The 26,342-nt window shown below is 42.1% G+C and overlaps 1 protein-coding gene across 2 annotated transcripts in view; it reads right to left on the bottom strand.

The window, feature by feature from the left end:
• Positions 1-24,016: 24,016 nt before the first annotated feature.
• olfm2a (olfactomedin 2a) overlaps positions 24,017-26,342 on the bottom strand; it is a 41,548-nt gene continuing 39,222 nt past the window's right edge. For both annotated transcript variants that reach the window (XM_031867718.1, XM_031867717.1), the window contains exon 6: positions 24,017-25,005. In XM_031867718.1, the coding sequence (XP_031723578.1) occupies positions 24,331-25,005 (675 nt within the window). In that variant the 3' untranslated portion in view covers positions 24,017-24,330. The remainder of the gene's footprint in view (positions 25,006-26,342) is intronic.

Raw genomic sequence — 26,342 nt, forward strand, 5'->3', positions numbered from 1 at the left:
CCCCCCCCCCCCCCCCCCCCCCCCCCACACACACACACACACACGCGCTCACAAAAAGGAAATACAAGGAAAAAACACCTGTCATTTGCTCTGCATCTGTGCCGGAGGTCCGCTCTGAGGCAATATGCCACCCAGTAGTATCCACTGGGGTAAGCTGCAGTGGTGATGAATTGGCATGGATTAAATGTCAACCACGGAGCAGACTCACACTCTACAGTGAATCTCTTCATATGAGATAGGTCAGACAAATTAGTGCAGGGTCCGTCGTCAGCACATAATCTTTATGTGCGGGAAGACAGTTAAACAGAGTGATTGACAGAAGCACACGTCCGATATGATGGGACATAGATGGACACGAGGTGGGACTGGCTCGAGGCATTAGGTCTATCAGTTGAGACCAGCTCTGCTGTGCAGGTTTTACACCATCTCATGCAGTTTCACTGCGTACCGACTGCCTGATGGAATCCTTAAAATAGATGCATCTTTAAAATGGTACTAAACTCCCAAACGATCCCAGTTGGGAATTTGCTTGTTGCAGCACAGAGATACATAGAGCTCCAGAGAGCACAACAGTCTGCATTCAAGCACAACAGTATGGTGAATACAGTTTAGGTCACTGCTGTCAGCCCCCTGCTTTTACTTAACCAAGGCCTGCTCTTGGACTTCAATCTGCAGAGTCACTGGCTTAGATGGTCACCTTTTGGCTAAATGTTTCTTAGAATCAGTATAAGTAAGTCTGCGTGCACACACAAGGAATTTATCATCTTTATCATATATATAAAGCACCAATGACCAACAATAAAATAAGAAATAAAATGTCTATTTACAAGTCAAGTGTTTTGCAAACTGTAAACAAAACAATACTCCCATCATGTCTTTCTCCAGTCTCATAATATCTCCATCATGCCCTCACACTAGCAGGAACTGCAGCGTGGTAGTGGCCTTCAGAAAATACAGCACAATTAGATTAAACACTGTGTGGATTACAGGCTTTCATTTCCTCTCGGGCTGTGTTTCAACCATATCAGGAAGCTGAATGAGAGCTGAATAGCTCACCAGTATGAGTAGCCTGGTCTGGTTGTTTGTGTCTCATGTGAAACCAAAAACGTATTTTAATTCAAAACATGATTTTATACTGAACCTAACAAAGATGCTTTGTACGCTGACCCTAAACGTTAATTGAGAACGCAGTTTAGAAATGGCAGAAGCAGCCAGAGAAATGAAAGCACTATAAAGTCGATACACACGTATGTAGAAACATTGATATCAAACGTCGTTTGGATTGAGAAACATCGAGATGCAGCGTATCCGTGGTTTGGAGATACATACAATGCCAACATCTTATTGTGGCGAGTGGGTTGGTATGAGGGGTGTGAAAGTGTGTGTGTGTGTGTGTGTGTGTGTATGTGCAGAATTCTGAGAGCACTGTTCCTGCTCATTCGCCCAAGGGCTGAGTGATTTCCCATGCGAACAGCAATTAAAAAAATTCTCCAGTGAACGAATCAGATCAAACTCCACAAAGTGAGAGCCTAAATCATGCCATTTTTTGTATAACCTTAGGCGAGCATTGCAGGTGTCTCTTGAGGAAGACTTGGTCTTCCCTTTTTTTTTAAATAAAACTTCTTCAATGTTTTTTTGTGCCTTGTCTTCTGTCTGATTGCTTGAAGTGGCTGTGAAGTGATTTACAAGCACTCCAGCCCCCTTTTGGCTAGTTTGCATTTGTATTTTGATTTAACAGAGACCTCTGCACCGTGCCGGTTCAACAAGCAACTGCTGGAATTGCTAATTGGCTTCTCTGTTAGTATGTACCATGCACTCCCAGCTCTGGTCAGACCCCCAGACATGCTGCTGTTCCATAATCATGCACATGCATGGGTATGAAGGGACGCATGATTCATACAGAAAGCACAAGATGTGCACGTTGCCCAGAGGCCCGACTGCTCTGTTTGAAGAAAGAAAAAATACATCGAAACCAACTTAGCATAAATGTGTGAGCAGTGAGCCATCAATCATTTACTTCACTACACAGTTCCAACTGCCTCATACATTAAATATCTTTTATATCGTCAACCTCTCTCCTTTTTTTTTTGCCCAGCTTCATCAAAAGTTGTGGCAGTGACGAAATTGCCTGATGCAGATTTAGCTTGCAGTTGTGATGAAATGTAAAACAGGGTGCACTCACCAGGCTTTTTTTTTTTGTAATAACTGACGAGAGAACGTATCTTGGGATCGCTGGTTTGCCTGGCAGGCAACCAGACAAGAGAGGAGGGCTTAGGGATGTAGTGAGCTGGACAAAATGACTGTGTTTGTGAGCCCCCTCTCTCTTTCTCTTTCCCCTCTCTGTCACACACTCTGTGCTTGGACTCTGATGGACGACTGACCAGAACAAAGTTGTTTCTGGGAATGGGGGGTTTCGGGTCAGAGTCTTTTCTCTCTCTCTCTCTCTCTCTCTCTCTCTCTCTCTCTCTCTCTCTCTCTCATTCTCTCTCTCTCTCTCTTTCTCTCTCTAATGAACACAGAGAGCAATCATATGACACAAACTGCTTGGTGCTGAAAATACTTTAAAACCTACTCATAACTGTTAGACGGAAAAATGTGAAATCAGTTGCACTGTGGTTCGCAGACCTTTTTCACTTTTCTCTCCCTCTACTTGAGGTGCCACCGAGGCTTGTCAACAGCTACTTATTTCCTTTGAATGGGCAGCAGATTTATACTACACCTGCCTTCTTAGTATTGCCTGCTTGACTTCTATGATGTGAAGTACACGCAGCACTCATTTGGCAGTAAACCAGAAAAGGTACTGCAGTGGCAGAGATGTTCCATTCAGGTGGCTGGTAATTGATGTATGGCTTCAGCCATGTTAGGGCTGTGTAGTGGAGAGGAGGGAAGCAATTTGTGCCTCAGCTAGGGGCCCTCTCAGCAGCTTCAGTAAGCACTCCAATTTCCCTTTCATTCTGCCCGGCGCTTTTGTCTGAAACGGCAAGCTGAGAATTTCCAGTCATCACATGGACTCTCTGTTAACACACACTCTTGGGCTTTTTGGCCCCTTCTACAGAGTGTTTTCGAGGCCGAGTGAGTGCGAGCGGATTCCTCGTAAGCAGGACGGTGCATGCGTGGAGGGTGTGTTTGTGTTTTTAGCAGAGAATTGATTGAGGGGCTGTTTGGGCTGACAGGAGAAGGGAGGAGAATGAGTTGGTTGCATTTTTGGCTTTCAGCTGCATAGTGAAGTGCTCCCATGTGTGCCTCTGTATAAATATTCATCTTCCTCAGTGTTCTGCATCAACAACTGAAACACTTTCATCTATCTGCATTTGTGGTTTCAGAAAATAGATCACTCCTGGGCGCTGAGCAGCATGACAGTGTTAGCGGAAACGTTTACTTTTGTTAAGATCAACTCTGATGTGGTGATTAGTTCTAGAGCAGTTTAACGCATTCCAGTATTAATTTAAAGAAAATCCAGCGATGTGTGCAAAATGGATGACATCTTTAACAGTTTGGTTATTTATTAAGGTATTCACAAGCTGTAAACATGCGTCAGTACCGTTCACCAAGTTATGCTTTATAAAAGTTTAAAGATGACATTTTTAAACTGTGAATGCAACTTAGTTTCCCATATGTGCACATAATGCTACACAGTATTACAATTTGAATTCAGTGGCCTCATTTTCATCATCTATTACATATTTGAAAATGCAGCCAAAATGAACAAGACAATTCCACTCGTACTTTTAGCATTATTTTCTTAAAAATTGTATTAGTATCGTCAGCCTTTTACATCAATTTTTGTGTTGCGTTGGTATGATTATAATCTTTAAATTCCATCACATACAGTAGTTGCAAGTATTTTCTCTGCTGCATGCGCTATAGCAGGGGTCACCAACCTTTTTTAAACTGAGAGCTACTTCAAGGGTACCGAGTAGTACGACGGGCTACTTATTTGATACAAATTTCCTGAATAACAAAATTGCACAGATCACCTTTTAATAATAATAATAATATATGTGAAGAGACTGTTTGATCATGTCAGTTAATTATTCCTCACAATAATTATTAAGAATGATTTCCACAACAATGATGGTATAGCTACACATACCTATTTAAACATGCAACTGTTATTTCTGTTCATCTGTTTCATTTGAAAGTCAGAGGTATCACATCTCTGATATTTTTGTATCATCACATGATCAAAGCCGGTTACTTTTGCACATAGCGCCTGCTGGTGAATGATGCAGTGGTAATGTAGAAATTTTGGGAATTCTGGGTCACCTTTGCATTGCGCAATGAAGCCTGCATGCCGGCCCGTCATCGCCGGAGCCCCATCTGTTGTCACCGACACCAGATTTTCCAATGGTACCTTTGTCTCCACGAAGAAACTAGTAAAAAGTCTCGTCTATAGCCGAGCGGGGGATCTAACCCTCCGAGGCGCGCGAGCGTCTTCGGGCGCCCGCGTTCAAAACCTCTAGTCTGGGCCTTTTCGGTCGGATTGCCCCGCGGCCTGTTCCGAGGATTTACGGACCAGACGAAGGGGTGCGCTCGCGGCGCGCGTCTGGAACCTGAAAACCAAGTGCGGTGCGCCTCCGGGTACCCAACTCTCTTATGACAAGAAATATTGTCATTTTAAAATCTACACTAATGCAAGCGTTTTTGATTTAAAAAGGAACAGCAACTACAATTTTAGACGGAGCTCCATGGTGACTAGTGCTATTTTTAGAACATGCCTTGCGGGCGACTCACGTGGTCCCTGCGGGCGACGGGGTGCCCGCAGGGACCGTGTTGGCTACCTCTGCGCTATAGGCTAATGTTCTTTGCTGCATCTGATGGTTCATCATAAGCACTTACTGTTGATGAAAAGCCTTGTCGGTGTTTATCCGCGACATTCAATTTTTAGTTATTGCAAGGAAATTAACCACGCCTGTCAGTTTGTATTTCCAATGAGGTCCATCATGTTATGACACACGGGGTGGGACATTTTCCTCTCCCGTGCTCTGTGTTTATCTCACATACAAAAACACACATTCACACATTCCTGTTTCTGCCTCACTGATTACATCATTTTCCCCCTGACTATTACTCATGCCTTATGGATGTCAAGACCTAATAATAATGACAATAATAAAAAAATAAAAAAATAAAATATAAAGTACAGTTTTGCATAATTATGTAGCGTCCTGCTCCCATGGTAATACTTGGCTGACTGTGGTTTCCGTGGTGATGCTGCTCTCGTCTATGCTCGCTGAGGAATATACAAGCTAATGTTGAGTTTAGTAAGAAGGGGGGCCCTGAAGCCCCCGGGCTGCGACTGCTGTCTAAATGGTCCAACTGAAATTACGTGAATTATTGTAGCTCATCTGAAAAACCTCTTGACATTAATTAAACAACCCTCTGCCGAAAGTAACTCCTGATTATCCCATAAATTAATCCATAAACACACATGCAAATTCATCTCTTCATGCCTTTAGTTTCTTAACTGCATTTGCAGATGGTTTAGAGAGCCAGTCGCCCTCGACATCATTCATAATGCATGAGCCAGATCCTATCGGCTAGTGATCAAAATTCCTATTTTTCTGCTCTCCTCCTCAAGTTTCTTTCTATTATTCCCATCTATTCTCCAAATGGACATTCACACACATACCTTTTCTCAGGACGGATTAAATACAGCTATATATATTTATATATATATATATATATTTCTTTTTACTTCAGGAAGTTATTAACAACTGTGTGAATGTGCTTGCCCTTTTTCATACTGTTATTGTGCCAATCTTCTATCAAATAGGATTATGCACTGACGGGATGTGCATTCAAGAAAAAGCACATTCTCATAGTTCAAATATAGAAACCATAGAAGCCTTTTTCTTTAAAGGTTGTAATTATATTCAATTCAAGTGTCATATTCAAGTTAATAGTTATAATAGACAGTTCATGATTATTAAATCATTTTAAAGGAAATATAACTGGTGCCTGTGTCTGTAACTGTAATGTAGAAATGAAGTGCACTCGTTTTAAATATCATTAAAAATATGTTGTATTGTTCATATATGAATTGGAAGTGATCATACAGGGTTTTTTTTATAACTATTTCAAATCAGTCTGGGCCTTACATAGTCATGCAACCATAATGCTAACTTTGACAAAATAAATGAAGCAAATCAGTGGTTTATATCGATAACTTATCTCAAGCAAGTTTCGTGTGTTTGCAGATCATTTTTACATCACGTTTAAATGAATGGAAACCAACAGCTGCCTGGAAGTGCAGAAAAATGTGTCTTTAAAGAACGGCCAAGTACAGTATATTTGTATCAAATGGGCAAAAACATGTATAAACGCTGGTGGTCCTTTTTATATTTCATACTGTGACTCAGTTACTGTAATAGACTCTCTCTGATCACAGGCTTTCAACTGTAAGACCTTATTTGAATATCCATTTTGTGTTGCTTTTTCCCACAGCTGTCATTATGTCTGGAGTTCAGGATTCACTGAGTCTGCTGGAAGTGTTTATGTCAGCTTTGCCCTCCCACTGTCTCTCTGCTCTTGCCCCCCCCCCTTATTACAGGTCTTCTGAATATGCAAGGCCTGTTAAGCAGACTTGTACCTCTTGTAACCACAAAGCCCAAGAGCTGCTCAGGGAGTCATAAAGGACCAAGCAGGAGGAGACGCTGAATAGCAATGGATGAGAAAGTGCAGCAAAGGGTTGTCTGAGCAAGTGTGTGTGTGTGTGTGTGTGTGTGTGTGTGTGTGTGCGTGTGTGTGTGTGTGTCTGTTTGCTTGCTACTGTGATGTGAATAATAACTCTTTTTGTTCACCAGTGGCCCTGAGTGTCTGAGAAGTCACCGCAAATCCTCATTTTTGCCGACAAAGCACAATGACAATGGGGAGGAAATGTGTTTTATTTTAAAGATTTGTCTCATTCAACAGATTACATTCCTCTCCATCTTAGGTGACTGCACGCAGCTCGGTTATCTAGCCACACCGACCATACGTGGAGACTGTCGCGCAATTTTAGAGCCTGACTTATAATGCAGTATTGTTGCGATGGCAATTTACTCCATCTCAGAGTCTGCGCTCGGGGTTATTGTGCATATGCTGTATCGCCTGGACCAAAATGGCTCCATATAATATCCATATTTTCTTTATCCAGTCAACCCAAAAAGTTAGAAATGCCTCAATACAATCTATTATTTTGATAACACTTAATCACACTATTTTTATTTCACGTTCTCTTGCAAATACCATTTATTGTGTTGCTTGGAGCTGTTGCTAATTAAGATTGTTGTTAGCATGCAACAGTCTCTTTTCCCCTGACACTACCATTATGGAAGGAAGAATGAAATGCACGCATTCCCTCCGGGTCCAAACTATCATTTCTCTGTAGAGAATATCTCAACCCTTCTTTTCCTGCAAACAATTAAAAAAAAACGAATTCTGTCACATTTTAAGCACTGGTATCTAAATGAATGTATTTTTTGTAGTAGTAGTAGGTTTTTGTGTGACTTACTCTCAGATGGAATCCGGTGGAAACCTTTCAGAAATAAGGCAGAGGCACAAACTCAAGAAAACATTCATAATGAGTCAGTGTGAACAAGCCGTCTGTTTGAAATTGGAAAAATGAGACTTACATTTTGGTTTTCTCTGTACCCGCAATAGTTGCTTTAGGAATGAAAACATAAAAAAAAATCCTCAATATAACAAATTGCTGTGAAAAGCCCAAACAGCAGCTCAATCACAATAGCGTTGCCAGGCAGTCCTGGGGTGTAATTGGGTGGCGTACATGAGTCAGCAAATTTAGCTGGCTCTCACCGTTAACAATTTACAGCAATTCCTTTCTGCTGGCTCTCACTTTCTCCTCTTCCTCTCATCCCTCTCTGTCTCTTCCTCCTCTCTCATGCACATACATGCACACTTTACGTATACTAACATACACACACACACACACACACACACACACACACATGAAATGTATGCAACTCCAACTCACCTCGCACACACATTGCAACACCCATTAGAAACTGCCTGTTTTCCTTGTTCTTTCTGTCGCCAGCATCCATGATGGCATGACTCACATCCGTAGAGAAATAAAGAAACCCTTACCTTTCCTCCTCATCTTCTTGAGCAAACCTTGTAGAAGCAGAGCTTTGTCAGCTCTCGGGAGCTTTGCTTTTTCATCCAGTGTTTACCAGCTATTTGTTCGTATTATTCTCACTACAGACTTGACGGGACAGAAGCTGATTATTCAGGCTTTGAAAGATTTTGACGGCTCCTGTGTAAAATCCCAAAAGGCTTTGGTTGGTGCCTTTTTTCAGCGTGACCACTTGTCACACTCTGTCGTTTAAGTGTGACAGGGCCGGTGATGTAATCGTGGCTCTCTTGACACAAGTTGAACTGTATTTGGGCAGTGTGTCGTTCTTGGTTGCTTCCTTTTTAAAATGAAACCAGTTGAATGTCACCATATCCTAAAAGAGAATAAATGATAGGCGTTCAGCATAGAGTTGAGCTGCTGTGACAGACTGCATATGAGATGCTGCGCCATTAATCTTGTAAGGATTGGTACAGTATATATTTGTTTCGTGCAGAGGCTTTTGGGGGAACTGCTCTCTTGATGTGGTGTAAAGAGAAATGAATCGATACTTGCTCTGCTTTAAAGACAACAGAGGAATAATCGAATGAGTGCCCCTTAGAGACTGAGACAAATGACTCTCGTCTATGAGTGATTGGACTGTTGCTGCCTTGCCCTTCGCTATACCTTACATTCCTCCCTCTCTCCTTTCTTCTTATTACCTTCCTCCACGCCAAATTGAAATTCTAATGAGCCTCAGTGGCTCGACAGCAGAAAGTGAGCATCTGCCAAATTGGCTTGTCGACACTTTTGAAACAAACATTATAGAAGTTAAGATGAGATATAATGAAGGTTTAACATCGCACATTAGACGCCGTGAGTTTTTGTTTAAGGTGTGTTTCTGCTTCATTATCTCCCCGTTCCCTATTGACATCAGTTGATGCCGACACAAATTGCTTGAGTGAGAGTCAGTCTGCTGCTTTAGGACTGAGAGAGAAAGGGGAAACAGAGCCCCCATTAAAGATATAGGTGTCTGGTTTTGTTTTTAACAATATACCATGGAAAACAGGATAAGTGGTCTGCGTCATCGCAAAGGGGTCTCCAGTTTGCACTTGCAGAGACAGGCCAACTGTATTTCCTTTTGGTCTGGTTTCATGGCCAACGTGAGGAGCAGCAATGTAAGAGGAGGTATAGCTTGTTCTTCACTGTCACATGTGAAGAGTCTTTGTATTCATTTCAATAACACAACAGCAGAATTTCAAAGTTCCATTTCATCTATTATTCACGTCTACGTTTCATTAAAATTCAGTGGGAATTATTAGTGAGGTTATCATCCATGCATAATGTTTGGACTGACCTGAGGGAAACAGGACAGCTGGGAGGTTAATTAAATCTAAGCATCTACAGAAGCATCTATTTCTCTCTTACTCTGCTTAATCTGGATGTGTGCGTTCCTACATATTTACACAAGGAACACTAAACTTTATGTACAGAAAGTGGGACAAAACCTATATTTAAAGAGGCCATGTTAATCAAAAGCACGGTCTATAACTGGAGATCTGAGTTTGCAGCGGTGCACTCGTGTAGTGTCTGTTGGATGATGTGGAGAGTTTTTGTTATAAGAGTGGTGGAGGGCAGCTTTCAGCACTGTGCGGGAAACATAAATTGAAGGCTCCTGTTTTATTGTCCTTCTGGCACTAAACGTGCTCTCAGCTGTGACTCTTAAAGGTAAGAAGAAGTGATTCACAGCCACACCAACGCCACTGGCCTAGTCCATAATGCTGCCCAGTTGTCTGAGTTATGGAAATAGGATTTAAATTGTAACAGCGTGCAATCTGTGGGCAACTCTCCTCCATTAATGATGAATGATGATTCCCAAAGATCAAAAACAAGATTTTTTTTTTTTTTACCTCATTGTGCTTTATATGATTATTCAAGAAGCTCTTTGTTTTCAATGATGTCTGCCCCAATAATGTCACCCCTTTTTTAAATAATGTGTCGGAGGAAGAGCGGTGATTAAAGAGCTGGCTTCACATTATGAAGTGGCAGCCTTTGGAAAGATCTCCTCTATCTGTAACAAAGGATCAGGATGCAGGATGACCTCAATCTCTCACTCATCATGGAAGCTCCCCATTCACACTTCACTTTCCACATCACTCAGATGTTTGCTTGTATTTCCTCTCCTGTGTGGACATCTGTTCATATACATAAAGGGCACATTGAAAAGTTTGAAAGCTCTCATGCCTCTCGTGGTTTTCTTAACATTGCACCCACACAAACAGGCAGTCACAAGATTAACTGGCGTCAAACTAAACTTAATGCAAATTATGTCTTAATGACAGCAGCATTTTAATTATACATCCCGTTTGCAGACTGCTCCAGTCACGTCAGCATCTGTAAACCGTGTTTCATGCATGGTTGTGCGCATGCAAGAAAACATGTGCTGTGTGCTCCTCTGCACTGCCTCCCGCTGTGGGCCCTGTCGACTGCTGTCAGGTACTGCGCTTTAGTGCAACGGAAGACTGTAAAAAGAGTGGGATACCCGCTGTAGTGGTGTGCGAGTATTCCTCAACTGGCTGTCTTGTCTTTTCTCTTTGTGAAGACCTCAGAATGGCAGGTTTTCTGTGTCTTTACGACTTCTCTCCTCCTCCTCCTCCCCCTCCCCTGTCTCCACGTTCCCCCCGTCTCTCTCTCCTTCTCTCCATGTTGGGCATGAAAGAGCCACATTTCTTTCACCACTTCCCATTTTGGCCCCCTTTTCTCCTTCTGCCAGGCAGTGAGATACAAGTTCAGCCTCAAAGCAGTGACCCGGAGAAGGGTCGCTGCATTCACGACAACATTATAGAGCAAATAAGGCACTCAGTCAGAGGGCCGGCCAAGCAGGGGTGAAGTAAAGGTGTTGGGAGTCACATATGTGGGAGAGAGGAAGATGACAGGGAGAGCAGGGAGGAGGATGTGCATAAGGGGTGAAAGGGAGGCAGATGAGGAAAAAAAACACACAGCATGTTTGCTTCCACATGGTTGAGTTGTTGCTGGAAGTCTGGTAATAAAGCTCCAGAGATTCTCTTCAGAGGGATGCTGTTTGTGGGCTGCCTCACATCTTCCTCCTCTCTCTCTCTCTCCTTCTTTCTCTCTCTCTCTCTGTTTTTTTTTCTCTAGCAAGAACTAGGAACACACTGCATTACATAATCGTAATCATTTAGTGTCCTACAGACTTCAGAGTAGTAGTATTAGTGAGTGTTATGAACGCCCAACTTTGACCCTTGTGCGTCTGCACCTGTCAGTATTTGCCATCTCTATAGAAACTGCTCTTTCTCTAGCCGTTGGTGTTGAACATTTAACCTGAAAAAAATGTGCGTTTCAGATAGAGAGAAGGACACAGAATGTGAAACCAGATTGTTGAGATAAGTGTTCACCACTAGACGGTGAGTTTTTGAACCGATGTAAATCAGCAGACATACGATGTGATTGCACTTGGTTCCATGGCCTTTGATTATATGAGCCGTCATCTACTTTATCAAACTAATCTTTTCATCAGTCGCTCTTCTTTTGCTCAACTGCTCATCACGACCTCTTCTTCCCCTCCCGTTTCTGGCTCTGCATTTTTTTAGTACCCTGTGAATTTGCTGCTTCGACAAAGGAGTTGTTTGCAGTCTCTCGGCATCTGGTTTCTCTATTGCAACTTTCATTTCAGCCGCCCACCAGTGTGAACTCCTTGTCTGTGCTGTCTAATAAAGTCCCACAAACTATTGATTAAGCTTATAGAATGAGCCTATAGCTGCATGATTTATGAAATGATAAATGACCTGGGGAGCATCCGTTCAGGGGTCTCCAGTTTATTCGCATTGTCACTGAAATTCTTCTGTTATGAGCGACACAGTTGATGACTGTCATTGGAATATTTATCAGGTGGATTGTCTATAAAAAATGTTTTCTTATATTTAGTCTGCAAGTATTTTGATCCAACTGTGCCTCACGCTTCTTTTCCCACCCGTCACACAAAAAAACACAGAGACTATTTATCAATGCACCATGAAAACAGCCAAAGAAAACAAACACAATCACACACAGTGGGCCTTTTTATGTACATGAAGAAAACATTACAATGCTCATATGTGCACACAAACTCATTTTCTTTGCCCATAAAAAATGACTTTGTGTCTGTCCAACAATGACCAACTCTGTCGCATCCAGAGTTGACATTTAAAAGCTGGAACACTTTCTTTACCCCTTTGGTGAAATGTGACGGATCAGGTAGAGAAAGGCATTTGTTGACACATTTACCACATTTTATTTTTCTCAATAGGTCCATTTGGCAAGATCTGGATCTGCACTGTTTGTTGAGTGTAAAACCACAGTCTGAACGCAAGTTGTCATCAGTTTAACCTTGTTACTCTCACTTTGCTTTACTGCTGCTAAAGCTTTTGGCCTGATTGAGTCATAATGACAGCCCTGATAGAAATCCCATCTGAAGCGACATTAGCGGGATCGAATGACCACAAAAGGTTTGAACTTTGTGTGACCACTTGGCTGCATTAAGAATTCAAGTGAAGGTGGTCTAAAATTAGGAGGTACAAAACAAGGCTGCATCTTGGCTATGTTTGGTCTAAGTAGGCAGATGATGCAAACTTTAAATCTTTTATTTTGTTCCAGGTCTGTGGGTGTCCACAGGCGTCCTATAAAGTCTCCAGTCATTTTTAGATTTCTGCTTTGTATACCTCATCTCTCAGCTCTTCCCGTTCCTCCACTCTTTCTTTCTCGGCAGGGTGGTTTGCCGTCTTTGTTGCTGGTTCCTCTGTTGCAGTTGTCATTGTGTTTGATCCACTGGGTGGTATGTATGTATACTGCTCATACTCTCCTCTGAACGTCAAGGACACGCTGATATGAATAATTAAAGTGCTGGTGCGAGGCTGATTTTTCTCTTCCACAGAACCCCAACATCCCAACAGTGTTAGCCTGTTTGTCTGAGTGCTAACGCTTTACTGAATGTGTTTGTGAACGTGCTCTCTGATGTTCCTCCCCTCGTTTCCCTCTCGAGATCAGCTGGAGCTTAATCACTGGTTACAAACACAACACTGTCAGGAAATTAGGATTTTCTGGGCCATTGCAGTAACCTCCAAAGTTCCCACCCCCACCAACAACAACTATTGTCTGACGGGCTCCCTCTCTTCTTCTTCATGCTTTCTCTCACTCGTTCCTCCACCTTTCTCCCTTCCTCATCCGATGAGATTGGGAAAACTGGAGCCTTGGCTGTGATATGAAATGTTCTGATTGCATATTGGACTCCTGTGTCCTTAAGGAAATTGAATTGACTTGCGGTTATGTCTCCATACAGTGAGCTCGGTGACCTCCTCCACCTCAGTCTTATCAGCCGAGCCCCAGACTCAGCCTGGCCGTGTCCTGGCCAGCTCGTCACCGCTCACGTCTGCCAGTGTGGGCAGCAGCCACAGTGGGGACACAGAGCCATTTGAAATGTATGCCTCAGAGGACCGAGATGCAGTATTAGAAATCCAACTTATCACCGTGGCAGGAAACGCACGCTCTGGAGACTCGAGAAGTGCAATTGGCTATTTTGTTCTTCTTCTTTTCCACACTAGTGTTCACTCAATTACACTTACGAGTCCACTTCTCTGCCTTTGAAATGCCTCCTCTTTCCTGTCCTCTTATCCTCTCACAAACATGACTGCTGACCTGACTCATCCGCTGCCTCTGCTGATATTCCACCCTACTCTTTCTTTGTCTCCTCATCCTACTGTCTCGCTTCACTTTCTCTTACTTGCCTATAGCTACATTTTTTTCAATGTGTGCTCTTCTTCATCTTTTCCCCCATCGCTCTCCTGTGCAGGATTGTAAACATGAAGCACATAATTGCTCCCTGTGGCCCCGCGATTTCCTAGTAATTGCTGCAACGATGCTTGCTGGTTTGCTAATGTCCCCCTACTCTAGTTTTGCTGAAGGTCACTTAAGATACAAATAAAAGACGGCAAGTAAAACAAACAATGGAATCGTTCCCACAAGGCAAGAAGAAACCTTCATTTCACCTGCTCTCCTTTCCTCTTTGTTAATATGGCCGTTGGACATTTATTCCAGTCTGTACTTTGGCACAATTTTGAGGTACTTGCCTTTTACTTGAGTATTTTTTATTTTATGCCACTTATTACTTCTACTACACAAACATTGTACTTTTTACTCCACTTTATTTATTTGATACCATTTAGTTACGAAATACTTGTATTATCACTGGTTAAAACAAGTGTGTATTGATCCCCAGGGAAGAATTCACAAGTTTACGAGCAGTATGTAAAGTTATATATATATAAGTACTTTTACTTCTGGTACTTTAAGGGATGGTAAAACGTATGTATTTTTACTGAATGCAGGACTTTTACTTGAAATAGTATTTCTACACTATGGTATTGCTACTTTTACTTAAGTAAGATAGCTGTCCTTGGAAGTAAATTGTTTTTATTTTGTGGATAGTTGATTTGACGGTAGACCATTTTGTATTTTGTGTTTGGGTGTATGTGTGTGTGTGTGTGTGTGTGTGTGTGTACGTGTGTGTGTTTACGCACACACTGAATTGCAGTCTGCTTCTCTCACCAGCAGGTTCAGTGGTTTGACAGTGCTGCCCCTCAGAGACTGCAGCATTTTAGCTGCTGTGTAACAACACCTGTTGCTCTCACTGCAACAACTTGATCATGTCATCTCAGTGTGTAGCTGCATGGAGCGGCAGACAGATGAGATTGGGCTTGTGAGGGAAAAGGGGGGGCAGCAAGATGATATGGAGATCCTGGTCCCCCTGCGTCCCTCTGCTCTGGTGATGGACGACCTTGTAGCGGCTGTGACTGCAGAGCGGGGTGCGCCGTCCCTTCCATCTCCCTGCTGTGATGAATGTAAAATTGATAATGGCTCATTAATATGCGCAGATAGAGGGGAAAACCCATTGACTACCTCAGCAGCTCCTGCCACTTGTTTTGGGGAAATTCATTTAATAACTGGATCAGTAAAGCGCCGTGATCTCAGCCCGAGCTCCAATTTGCATATAAATATACCGTGGTGCATGCAGCCTGCGATGTTTATGGTCGGGTCGGGCTGAGCAGACTGTTTTTAATTACCTTAACTTTGTATTGCTCTTGAGGTGAAGTGGGTGGGGCCCTGTCGCGTCGCAGTGAAGGCTAGAAAAGGCTGCATTTCCCCGGCATATACTTTCTAATGCTTCTTCATATTCATTAAGAAAATGTATTTTGGTGTCCCTGCTCACCCGATAAGACTAGTGGTGGGATTCGTCTTCCTAATGCAAGTTGAAGAAAAACAATCACACCAATACAAACCCAGCCTCATGGGTTTCTTTCTCCAGGGTTTTCACTGGTTCTTGTGCTTTCCCACATAGATGATTACCTAAACTCTTATTAAATGCCCAGCCTCAGTATGTTTTAATTAATGTATCTGTGAGGTAAGATGAAATCATTTTATGAATATGTGGGCATGCTGAAGAAGTATGTGGCATTTAAAACAGAATTTATATTCTTTAGGCATGAATTATACAACAGCTTTATGGGCTTTATGGGAGGAATGTGAACTCACACATGCCTCAACCTGGAGCAAAATTCAGCACACTCTGTAGGTGGACAGAGAGATAAAAACAATAAGAGAGAGAGAGAGATGCAGTATTCAAAGCTTGCTTCAGAAGATACCTGAGCCGCAAAGATTATATCAATTGAAGTTAGGGGGGGTTGCAAAAATGTCTAATTAATTTATCATGAATTTTATTAACAGTGATGCTTTTACTTCTGCACTGGTGATACATGTGTGAGAGATAAAAAAGAATTAATCAAACTCCTGCCCACGTTTCCATTGAGAGCGAGGCATCAATAATGTCACAAGCAGATGAATACTACATAAAGCAACTACTGAGCAGATGTAACTCAGAAGACATGCAGCAATACTGAATAAATTTAAGAGGAATAATTGATATCGTCGCTGGGGGAGATATGCGCAAGACAAAATATATTGACCCCGGACACCCTGTACACCCACATATTCAATAACATCACTATTTATAGACTGCAACTTAATCTTCAACCAAAGAGAGATAGTTTTCGATGTGTGATGGAAATTAAAAACAGATTTGTATTACCAGTCGCGTCAGAGATGCTGGAATTGTTTTCACCTTGTGTGTGTGCATCTGTGGACAGATTTTGATGACCGTGATGGAATCTCAACCGTGCCAGATGAAGTCACAAACTTTATAGGTTCGTAGTTGAGATCAAAATGAAGGTTGGATTTGAAGATGGATGTGGTCCGAGCAGGGGCGCCGGATGTAGGGGGGGTATGCAGTGTGGGGAAGGGGCCATTAGGCAAGCCTGATAAAGAAAAAGTGTGATATATCAGTAATACAGTACAAGTCACCCTCTTGTTGCCATTCCCATGGCCACTGCCAATGAAAACCTCCTCATTGTTTCACAGAATAGAGAGAGGAGAGAGGAAAAGGAAAGAACTCTCTCTCTCTCTCTCTCTCTCTCTGTCTCTGTCTCTCTGTCTCTTCTGAGAGCCCCCTTATCTCTTTTGATCTTCCGGGGGAGAGAACAGCATCTTGTCTCGCTGACATACAGTGGAGAAGGCCTCTGATCTGACAGTCTTCTCACCTAGCCCGGATTTCACTTTGTCTGCCACTCTATCCGTCTGCCAACCCCTCACTTCAAAATCCTCGCATGAACTTTCTTATCAGAGATGTCGCATTTGAAGTTGCTTGTATTCTATTGCTGCTCATGAGCCGCCCTGCATCTCTAATGCTGCGAGTGTTCAGTTACAGACACCCTGCCTGAAAACTATTTTTATAAACACGTCCGTCATGTTCTACTAAGTTTAAATATTAGCCTGAAACCTTTGACGTACAGTATACAAACAAACTGGAGCCATCATTGAGAATTTCAGATGAATCTGTTCAGAATGAAATTGTATTCTGCATTGTTCGGGATCACAATTATTGCAGAGTACAAAGCTGATCTACTAGCAGTTCATTGTCTGTGTGTGAGTTACTCTGAAGTTCTTCTCCATTTAAGCAGGTGAAGCAGTGCTTAACACATGTTTAAAAAGGGAGAACATATCAAGTGAAGTAATTTGTTGGTAAAGGTTAGTCATTTATAACAGCTTTTAGATTTGTGTTTCTTTATTTAATCTGTGCTATTTCTGGAAACAACTCATTCTACGCTTCAAAAGGTTTTTTTTTTGCATTCCCTCGCGTTAAGTTTTGCGTTATCTCGTGATATTTTGCGTTATCACAAAATAAATGTTGCATTCCCTCTGATTGATAGAGAAAGTATGAGCTGTATTGTGATATAGTATTATGTATGAGGCTGGCTCAGGTGCAAGTCATTGCAGCCACAGTAGATATATGACTGGTGGGGCTAGTTAACCTATAGCTCTCTCACTGAAGGCTGTCGAGGCTGATTGAGACAAGCTGTACAGTAGCTTTGACCACAGCCTTGGGATGACATAACTTTGGCCTTTGCTGTCGCTGTAATTGTGTCTGTATTCAATCGTTGGTTGTAATGATCATGGCTTTGACACATTTGTTTATAACGGGTGTGACCCAGTGTTGTGTGTGTGTGTAGTGAATTGGCTGAGCGGTGAATGGAAGCTACTCCTGAACATCAACAACACTGTCGTATCTGATACAAGCACCCCGGATTCAACTCCCATGTGGCTTAGAGATGCTTCCTTGACTCATGTTGATAGGAGCCAGTGGCTGTATTGTCGAAAGGGAGTAATGAGCAATAAATGCGTATGTAAAGTGTCACATCATCTCTCCTTTTGGTTGTATTTGTATAGGCCTACACCTGGACCACCACACTAACTTTTCCTATGGATCAGGGAACACAAAGTCTATTGTGACGTAACACAAAAATAGTTCAAACTAATTGAATAACGCTGCCTCTTCGGGGGCTCCTTAAGATTTAATTTGGCTGCTACGAGCGCATTCACGCGTTGTGGTGATTCCATTCAAATAGTTTGAACTTGCAAAGTACCTGCTGTCATCAACACAACGACCACAAAAGCAGAGCTAATTCTAGTCTTCTGCCTCAAGGTCTATGAGCTTGATTGTACTCATCATAGGAGGGCTGTGCCATCAGTTGATGGGGAATAGCTCACGTTGCATATATTCCTCGAAATATATGCTTCAGGGGGAATGTCAAGACTGATGTTGTCTCACATTCACAATAAAACTCAAAAGGTGCTAATTATCCATCACAGACGATAAAGCTTGTTTTCGCTAAGCCAGGCAGCCGCTACTAACCACTTATCTCAGGTCAGTTAGCCTATACATGGTAGCCTATCTAGATTTGAGGTTTGCGTGGTTGTCCCACGTGTTTTCAGCTGTTATTGGTGCTTGTACGGATGAGCAGGGAGCATCCAGAAAAAAAGAAATTTCTTTATCTGCTTAAATTCAAATAGTGTAATTAACTCTCAACAGAAGAGATGATTGATGCCAATTTAAAGCAGAATTGCTCTTTTTTTGCAAATGAATACATTTACGAAAAGGTGTGAGTCAGTAGTAGGGCTGAAAGGAGTGTGAGTTGGAAGGATTGCAACTGCTGCCTCATAAAAAGAAAGACTTTTTTTTAGATTATATGTTGTAGCATTTTCATCAACACCGACTGACCACGTTGATTGACAAGAGTTTTATTCAATTTTGTCATTACTGCTGGGCCTTGCAATAAAAAGTTCCTATACTGTAGTACCCCATTGGTCTGACTAATTCACTTCACATTCAAGCCAATGCAACACATCTATCATACTCATTTCCATTAGTCTAGTTTTTACGCTTTAGAACATTTTTTTTAAACCTGTTACATTTTTGCCCAGTCCTCGTGAAATTTGGCACAGACTCAGAGCACAGCTCGACAGGCCTAAAATCGTTTTATGATTGGTTGTCAGCGTTTGTTGTCGAAGGGACCGTTTACTGCTTCCCATTCATTTGCCTGCTGAAACTTTTCAAAAACTTTTCCAGTACATGTCCCCGTCACAAATGTATTTCTTGTTGAACATGTGTCAAACTAATTCTCACGGAAAGCATCTGCAATTATTTACACAAATGATCCTTGTCTATATATTACCTGCTAATGGGCTGAACAAACGCAATACACAAAACTGCTCTTTCTCAACACATTACATCTTTGTAACCCAATTTGGTGGACATGACAAATTATCCTGCTTTTGCTTTTTTGCTGCATTTAGCCGCTCAGGAGCAACCACAAAAAATGCTTGAATGGTAAAATCTGCTGTGAGGGATGATACAGTTTTGATTGACAACCCTATTTCTTGTACAAGTTTTTATTGTATCCACTTCCACTGCATATATTTCTGCACTTCTTTTAACATCCTGCAGCATTGTGGGGGCTGAAAAATATATTCAATATATTCATTTTACGAAAAGTCCTTTTCTGTAATATCGACTCCTGTTGCTCATAACTGTTTGCGGCGGTATTGTGATGTTTGTATTTTACCAACACACCAGAGCTAAACGTCATCTCTTTTCTGCAGCAGTATCACACCATAATTACAGAGGAGAGGAGAGGGATCCAGCAGAACTTACAGTTCATGTGTCATGGTAACTCTTTACTGCCTCAGCGAGGTGTGCAACGTCAGGACATCAGGGTTATAAAACTGAATCACCCATGGTTGCAGCCCAGAATGATTCTACTTTACTGTCCTTCACAAAACAGTACCTAATGAGATTAGGGATGCGAGTGCTGAATCAATGAAAGCTCAAAACACAATTAGAGCCAATTAATAAGCAAACTTCTCTGAGGAGTTAAGTGGAGTAAAATTACCTCCTCTCTCGCTAACCCGCTATTCCATCTCCACAGCCTTCGCATCCTTTTTGAGTTGACGTGAATACAAAATGTGGGGGGAGATATGTGCAAGTGATGTTTAATCACAAGGAAACAAACATTCAAAGCACTGTTCAGAGGGCCTTTGTGTCCCCTCAAGTTGCATGGGGTAGAGACAAAGTTTGTTTCTTGTGAGTCTGGAAGTGAGGAGGTGTTGTTCCAAGTGTGGCTGAGGGTTATTAATGAGGAAGCTGAGGGATAAAGGAAACAGTGAATTAGCAAACATATGAAACAAGAGCGGGACCAATTGTGAGCCTCGCTGTCTAAGATATGTATTGAAGGCAAATGTCCTCTGCATGTACGCTACAACTGAATCTAAGATGAGTGTCTCAGAAACTGCTCCGCACACGGATCATTGTATTTCCATCAAAACAAACCCTTCGTCCCGAGGATGGCAGCCTGATTAATGTGGGAAGTGCTTTTGCTTCTTAATTCTTGAGTCGCTCTCTCCATCTGTGCTCCTGCATTTGAAGCTCACCCCTAGTGCACTCTATCAAACCGGTTCTATCACTGCCATACCTGCCCTCAATCAGTCCGTGTGCATGTGAGAAAGCATGCTTATAGTCACTTCAAGTAAATCGAGCCGCCGGTTCCGCTCTGTAGTCTGTTGTTGCTTTTCTCCTCTGCATTAATGCAGGCTGCTCACGCTGAGAGATTTCTGTAGGTTAATACATCCTCCTAATAAAAAATCTGTATCGGTTGCTTATTATTCAGGGCAGCTTTAATTCCAAAAGTTGATTCTTTTGTTTCCCCGAGGGACCCGGTACGACTCTGCATTAAGTTCCAGCGAAATTCACAGCTGGCGCTGAACCCTACACCAATGAAAAATGTAAGGGAGGAAATGGCTAAGGGTCTTTCAAGGTAAACTAGTTGCAGTTTCTCACGTTTGACCAAATGTGACAAACAGCTTGGCTTTAAACTTTACCGTGCAATGCAGAGCTATCTTGTGTGCTACACCATGCTGTTTACCAGGAATAGATATTTATTCTCAACTATTCTCTGTAATTGTAGAGAATCTGCTTTACAATGTGTGTTATCATACTCCCCTTTGCATCAAAGACATTTAATGCCCTCTTCCATCCTCTTTCAAATTGAACTTGTTTATAATCTGTCATGTGAATATTTGTCTTGCTGCACCACTGAGAGCTCTCATATGATTTTTGTCTACAAATGATCCACCTGTCTTTTAACAGAAGCATCTTTTGTGACAGACATATACAAGTTTCATACTTCTCGTCAGTTACTGCCTGGCTGCTGACTTTGCACATCTTGATTCACTTTGCTCATTTTAGTTCAGTATAGGCGAGTGCAGTTTGTTTGTTTGTTTCCAAGCTAAGTGATCACATCATCTTGTGGAACTTTATGCTGCACATTTAGTATTTCTTGCTTCACTTTCTCCGGTTCAGTATTGTATCTATAGGTTTAGACATAAATCAGGTGCTCGGTGGCACAAAACCAATAACTAATCATCGCTATCTCATATTGGCAACAATTTTGCTGTTGCATCGTATTGAGTTTCACGCCATACTTTTCATTTCACCACTCAGTTGACAGTGCTGAGAATACTGACTGATATACTAAATAGTGCCTTTGTACATTTTTAATGGTATATAAACCAATTTGCCATTTAACTTAACACATATCTTCATATATCCAAATGATGTTTTCAAGAATTCAGAATTTGCATGCATTTACACAACCTTAGGCCCCGTGAATCACAACCTTTTCCATTTTAAATCAACTTTTTTCTTTCACTCTCAGGATGATCTTGAGCAAAGAAGATGGTGGTGCACCGACACGCGCTTAGCTCGAGATGATCTATCCTGACACAGATACAATGGTACAATACTCAAATGGGGCCACCCATAATGATTAAATGCTGTTCGTCATGCCCCCGATCTTTATCGTTATCATCACTTCACTTGCTGGCCCTTGGCTCTGAGCATTAGTTGGCACAACAGCACAGTCACTGGTGCTCACAGAGCTGATGTTTGCCTCACAAGCGCTGGAGGCAACGGTTATGCTGCTGGCAGCAAACACTCGCAGTAATTGATTTTTTGATGAAAAAAGTTGTCAACAAAACTTTTTTTTCTGCACTGCTCGGTAAAAGCATTTCTCTCTCACAACATATGAATTTTTTAAGAAAAATGTACTGAGTGAAATAGTGACAATAACTTAATATATTTATTGTTATTCTAAGTAAATGTGTTCAAATGCAAGTTCAAATGGATGCAACATGTTCTATTTATGTCTATTTTACGACGTCTTAAGTAAGTAGAATAGACATGAATGTATAGAAGTTTGTTCATATGTTCTCACATTAATGCGTCTTTCTAGTCTGCTGACTTTATTCGTCGGGGTTTGGTCACAGAGATTGCATTATCTGTGTGCAGTCATTATTTCCTTCCCTGGTCTCTGTTAAGGGTAAAAGTGTGTTGCCTTGAAAGTGTATGTCCATTTTTAAGCAGTCATGCCGAACACTAAATACCTTTGTGCATTGGTGAAACTGTCAGCTCCAGACTTCTTTTTACAATAACTAAGCTGCTGCCTTGTTTTATAATTGCCTGCACAATCAGGAGAGGCTTGGCTATTTTTCTTAGCAGCTGAATGGGCAGTCCGGTCATCCTATTTTTTTAATCTTTTTTAGACAGTTGGAGAGCAGAGAGATGATGCTGTGGCGAATCTAATCTTGGAGCAGCAAGCTCAAGTCTTCCACTCTCACCTCAATGGTACAGTATATGTTTATGTGTAACTGCAGTTCACTAATTACTCCCCATTTATAGGTTTCTTTGGTAAACAATTACATCTATACTGTCTCCACATTTTTGTATCATCCAAAACTGCTATTTTCCCGACTCCATTTCATACTGCACTACTTTTTTTCCAGCTGACACTGTTGATGTGCTGTGCTGTTGTGTGTTGTGTTGTGCTTTAAATGTCATCCACTCCCATGTACTCTGTGAACTCATCAACACAGCACTTTATTGATAGAAAGGTCATCCATGATGAAAAGGATCACTATGGTTTCTCAGGAGGAAAAAAAAGTGGAAGCTTCTATTTTATTGTATGTCTTCTGTGTCCACCACAGACAAAAGGATGGATGCACCCTCACAAGTCTTACAAATGAAAGGAATACAATGACGGCGCAGAGGGCTGTTGTATTTGTGGCGATGTTACCTTCCATACAGCAGAGAATGTCAAGGTGGCTTCAGAATTATTTTTCTGGAGCAAATAATAACAAATGTGCAATGAAAGGTTTGTAGATTGAGACTTTCATGTGAGCAGAGAGTCCCACTGTATGCTTGTATCTTTGAACATGTCTCTGCAGAAAGCATGGTTAGAGGAGCGGTGCGACTAACAAGATTAGAACAGATTGGAGCCTGACATGCAACAGTAACTGTGAAGCCTCATTTCCCCACTCAAAAGTAAATGCTCTTAGAATTCCTCTTATATATTTTTTCGTCTCCTTCCCTATTTGTGCTCCTCGACCCTTCGCAGCAACATCTGCTTCCTTTCAGCAGATGTTTTGCATTCATTTCCAGTTCACCTTGAAGCATAAAATGCAAACCGTGGCTATTGCAGTCAAATTTAACACTGTTTGAGTATACGGGAAGCGCGCCGTTTTATTACACAGTACTTGATGCCCTTGCTTTTTTTTCATAATGTAATGTAATGGATGAAATGTTTTCAAAGTTATGGTTTAGTGCAGCCCTGGAGATTGACTCCTCAGTATTCAGATGCTGTCACCTCATTATTTTGTGATTCGGCTGTGGTAGTAACAGCCTCTCTGTATCGGTGAGATATAGACACAATTTTTCCATTTCATTATTTTGAAATTATGCCATTTAACATATTTTAGAAATGTTAAGTATTTAATATTTCATGCTAAAACTTTACTTTAAACACATTTTCTATATGAATATCTCAGGTTTCAGTGAACAACGAGGAATAAATACTTGCATGTCAAACACCTGTTTATACATTTTTGGAAGCACCCACCTTGTACACACATCCAAGTTTCTTTGTTGTTCACCCCTCCGAGATACAGTGACAATGAAATACAAACTCGTAAATGGTAAAGATTGATATTTATTTCTCATCACAAATAAAAAGAACCATGCTTACTCATCACAGAAAGAAAAATAAGAGAAGCGCTCAGTCTTTGTATCTTTACCGACATTGCTGCCGGAGTGTTTTTTTGAGAATGTGAACAATAGCACTCTATGAAGATTGAAATTCTTTAAAAAAAAAATCCAAGCCAATGCCCTTACACTGAATCCCCCAACCCACACCACCCGCAACCCTACCCGCCTCCACCCGGCTCCCTTGCCCCTGCCCGAACAATGATCACAGCATTATTTGAGTGGGTCAGCCTGAGGGCTCTCAGTCCCCAGAAGTCTTAATAACCTGGAACAGTGTGACATTGTAGAGCACCTGGTGTCCGTTGTTCCAGGTGTACAGGACCCTCTCCCTGGGGTTGTAGTCCATCATGGAGATGTGGGAGTATTGATTGTGGAAAGGGATGTCTGTGTACTCATAGCTTGATGTGTTGGTGTAGTAGGCAAAGTAGATCTTGGCACCAGCCAGGTGGGAGTTGGTGACATAAAGTGTACCGCAGATCATGAAAGATTCTCCAGCACTGCGCTTGGGAAAGCCTGTGTCCCAGGTCTGCAGCACTTCCAGACTCTGGGGCTCCAGGCGGCTGATGACAATGTTCCCAGCATTGGGGATGGTGGTGTAAACGGCCCACAGGCCATTCTCATCCGCCATCAGGTCGATGTCAGAGGAGCCACCCCAGGAGTAGGGAAAGGTGTTGTTATAGCCGGCTCCGGTCAGGCTGCGCTGCACCAGCACACTTCGAGAACGGAAGTGGTACTTGATGATGATGTTGCTCTGGTACTTGTTGTAGTACAGTGAGCCATTGTAGACCACATGACCAGTGCCTGCCCAGGGGTGAGGCAGCAAGTGTTGCACAAAGTTCTGCCCCTTCATGAAGTCATTCATTGTCCGGTATTCCAGGACACGCCGTCCCTTGAAGTAACCATCCATGGACCACACCTGTAGAGAGAAGAAGAATGAATCCCATTGGGAAGAGGGAAACAACTACAGGAGATAACGAACAGATCTAGAGGTTACAGGAGAATGTTGCTATACCTGACACACCTCTCTGCAACAACACTGTGAGCAGTGTTTCATTATAGCCGATGGCGATGCCCTGAGCAAAGTAAGCCTGTTGTGCATATGTGTGAATCTCTACTTGTTTGAGTGTGAGTGTATGCCTTCATGTGCATGTGTGCAGAACTATTGATATGTGGGAGTGAAGATGTTGCCCGCACTTTGCAGTCAACCAATGCTTGTGCTCCCTGGCTTTTCCCAACCCACATTTACAGAAAAATCAATCCATTTAGCAGCTCTATCTTTTTCCTCAAGCACTCTCAGCGGATCTCTCCGCTGACATGGCCCCTCTCTGGCTGCATCTCCCATCTCATTCCCTCAATGCATCCGCCGAGGCACAGTTCAGCTTTTAATTGATTCAATTAAACTGCAGTTGGCTTGGATATTTATTTTATCCTTAACATATCAAGGAGAGCTTTGCTAAGATGTAGGTCATTTTTCTTCTGATGCACCACCCGTCATCGTTTTTCTCCTCTTTATCTCTTGTCCTGCTCTCGCCTGCTTTCCAGGTTTATAACAGTCACTTTCCTTCCATAACAATTCCACTGGGGCGAGAGGTAGTGTATGGGAGGAGATGGGGAAGGTGAGGTACAGCAGCTGAATTATGGAGAAGGGGGGATTATGGAGCATTAAGCATTGCTTCTCCCGTGCCTGCAAAATGAGTCTCTAGCTGAGGCAGGCTGAAGCTCGAGCACAATACCAATACCAAGTGTTGTATTTTCTGTTTGGTTCCCCAATGACTTTTCCCCAAATATGATTATCGTGATTGGTGCGGGTGTTGATGTGATATTGTTGATGTATCTGGCTATTAATACAATCGGTGATTGATCTAAAGTACGGCGATCAAAGACGAAGATCAGGGCATTCGATCGAAGAAATTGACCTTCTCTGCTGGCAATATGTATTCAGCCTGTTATGGCTGTGGGGATGAAAAAGGCCATCGTCATCTGTCCTCTTAAACTTCATCAGTTTCCTTTCTCCCCTGCAGATAGTTAATAATCCACTCTTTCACTTCTCCATCACCACCACCACTCCCTCCATTCACCCATTGGCCCCACAATTTGTCTTCAGTTTCTCCCTCACTTGTGTCTTTTCCCACCTGCTTCTGAACATGTACAGTATCTGCCCAAATGAAACCACGTGTCATCTCTTATTAGCTGAAGCCATAACTATATCATCTGGGTCCAGAGCCTCTCAGCACACTCCTGGTAATTACCTCG

The sequence above is a fragment of the Anarrhichthys ocellatus genome, unplaced genomic scaffold (genome assembly GCF_004355925.1).
Source record: "Anarrhichthys ocellatus isolate YVR2014 unplaced genomic scaffold, GSC_Weel_1.0 scaffold40, whole genome shotgun sequence".
Taxonomy (NCBI): Eukaryota; Metazoa; Chordata; class Actinopteri; order Perciformes; family Anarhichadidae; genus Anarrhichthys; species Anarrhichthys ocellatus.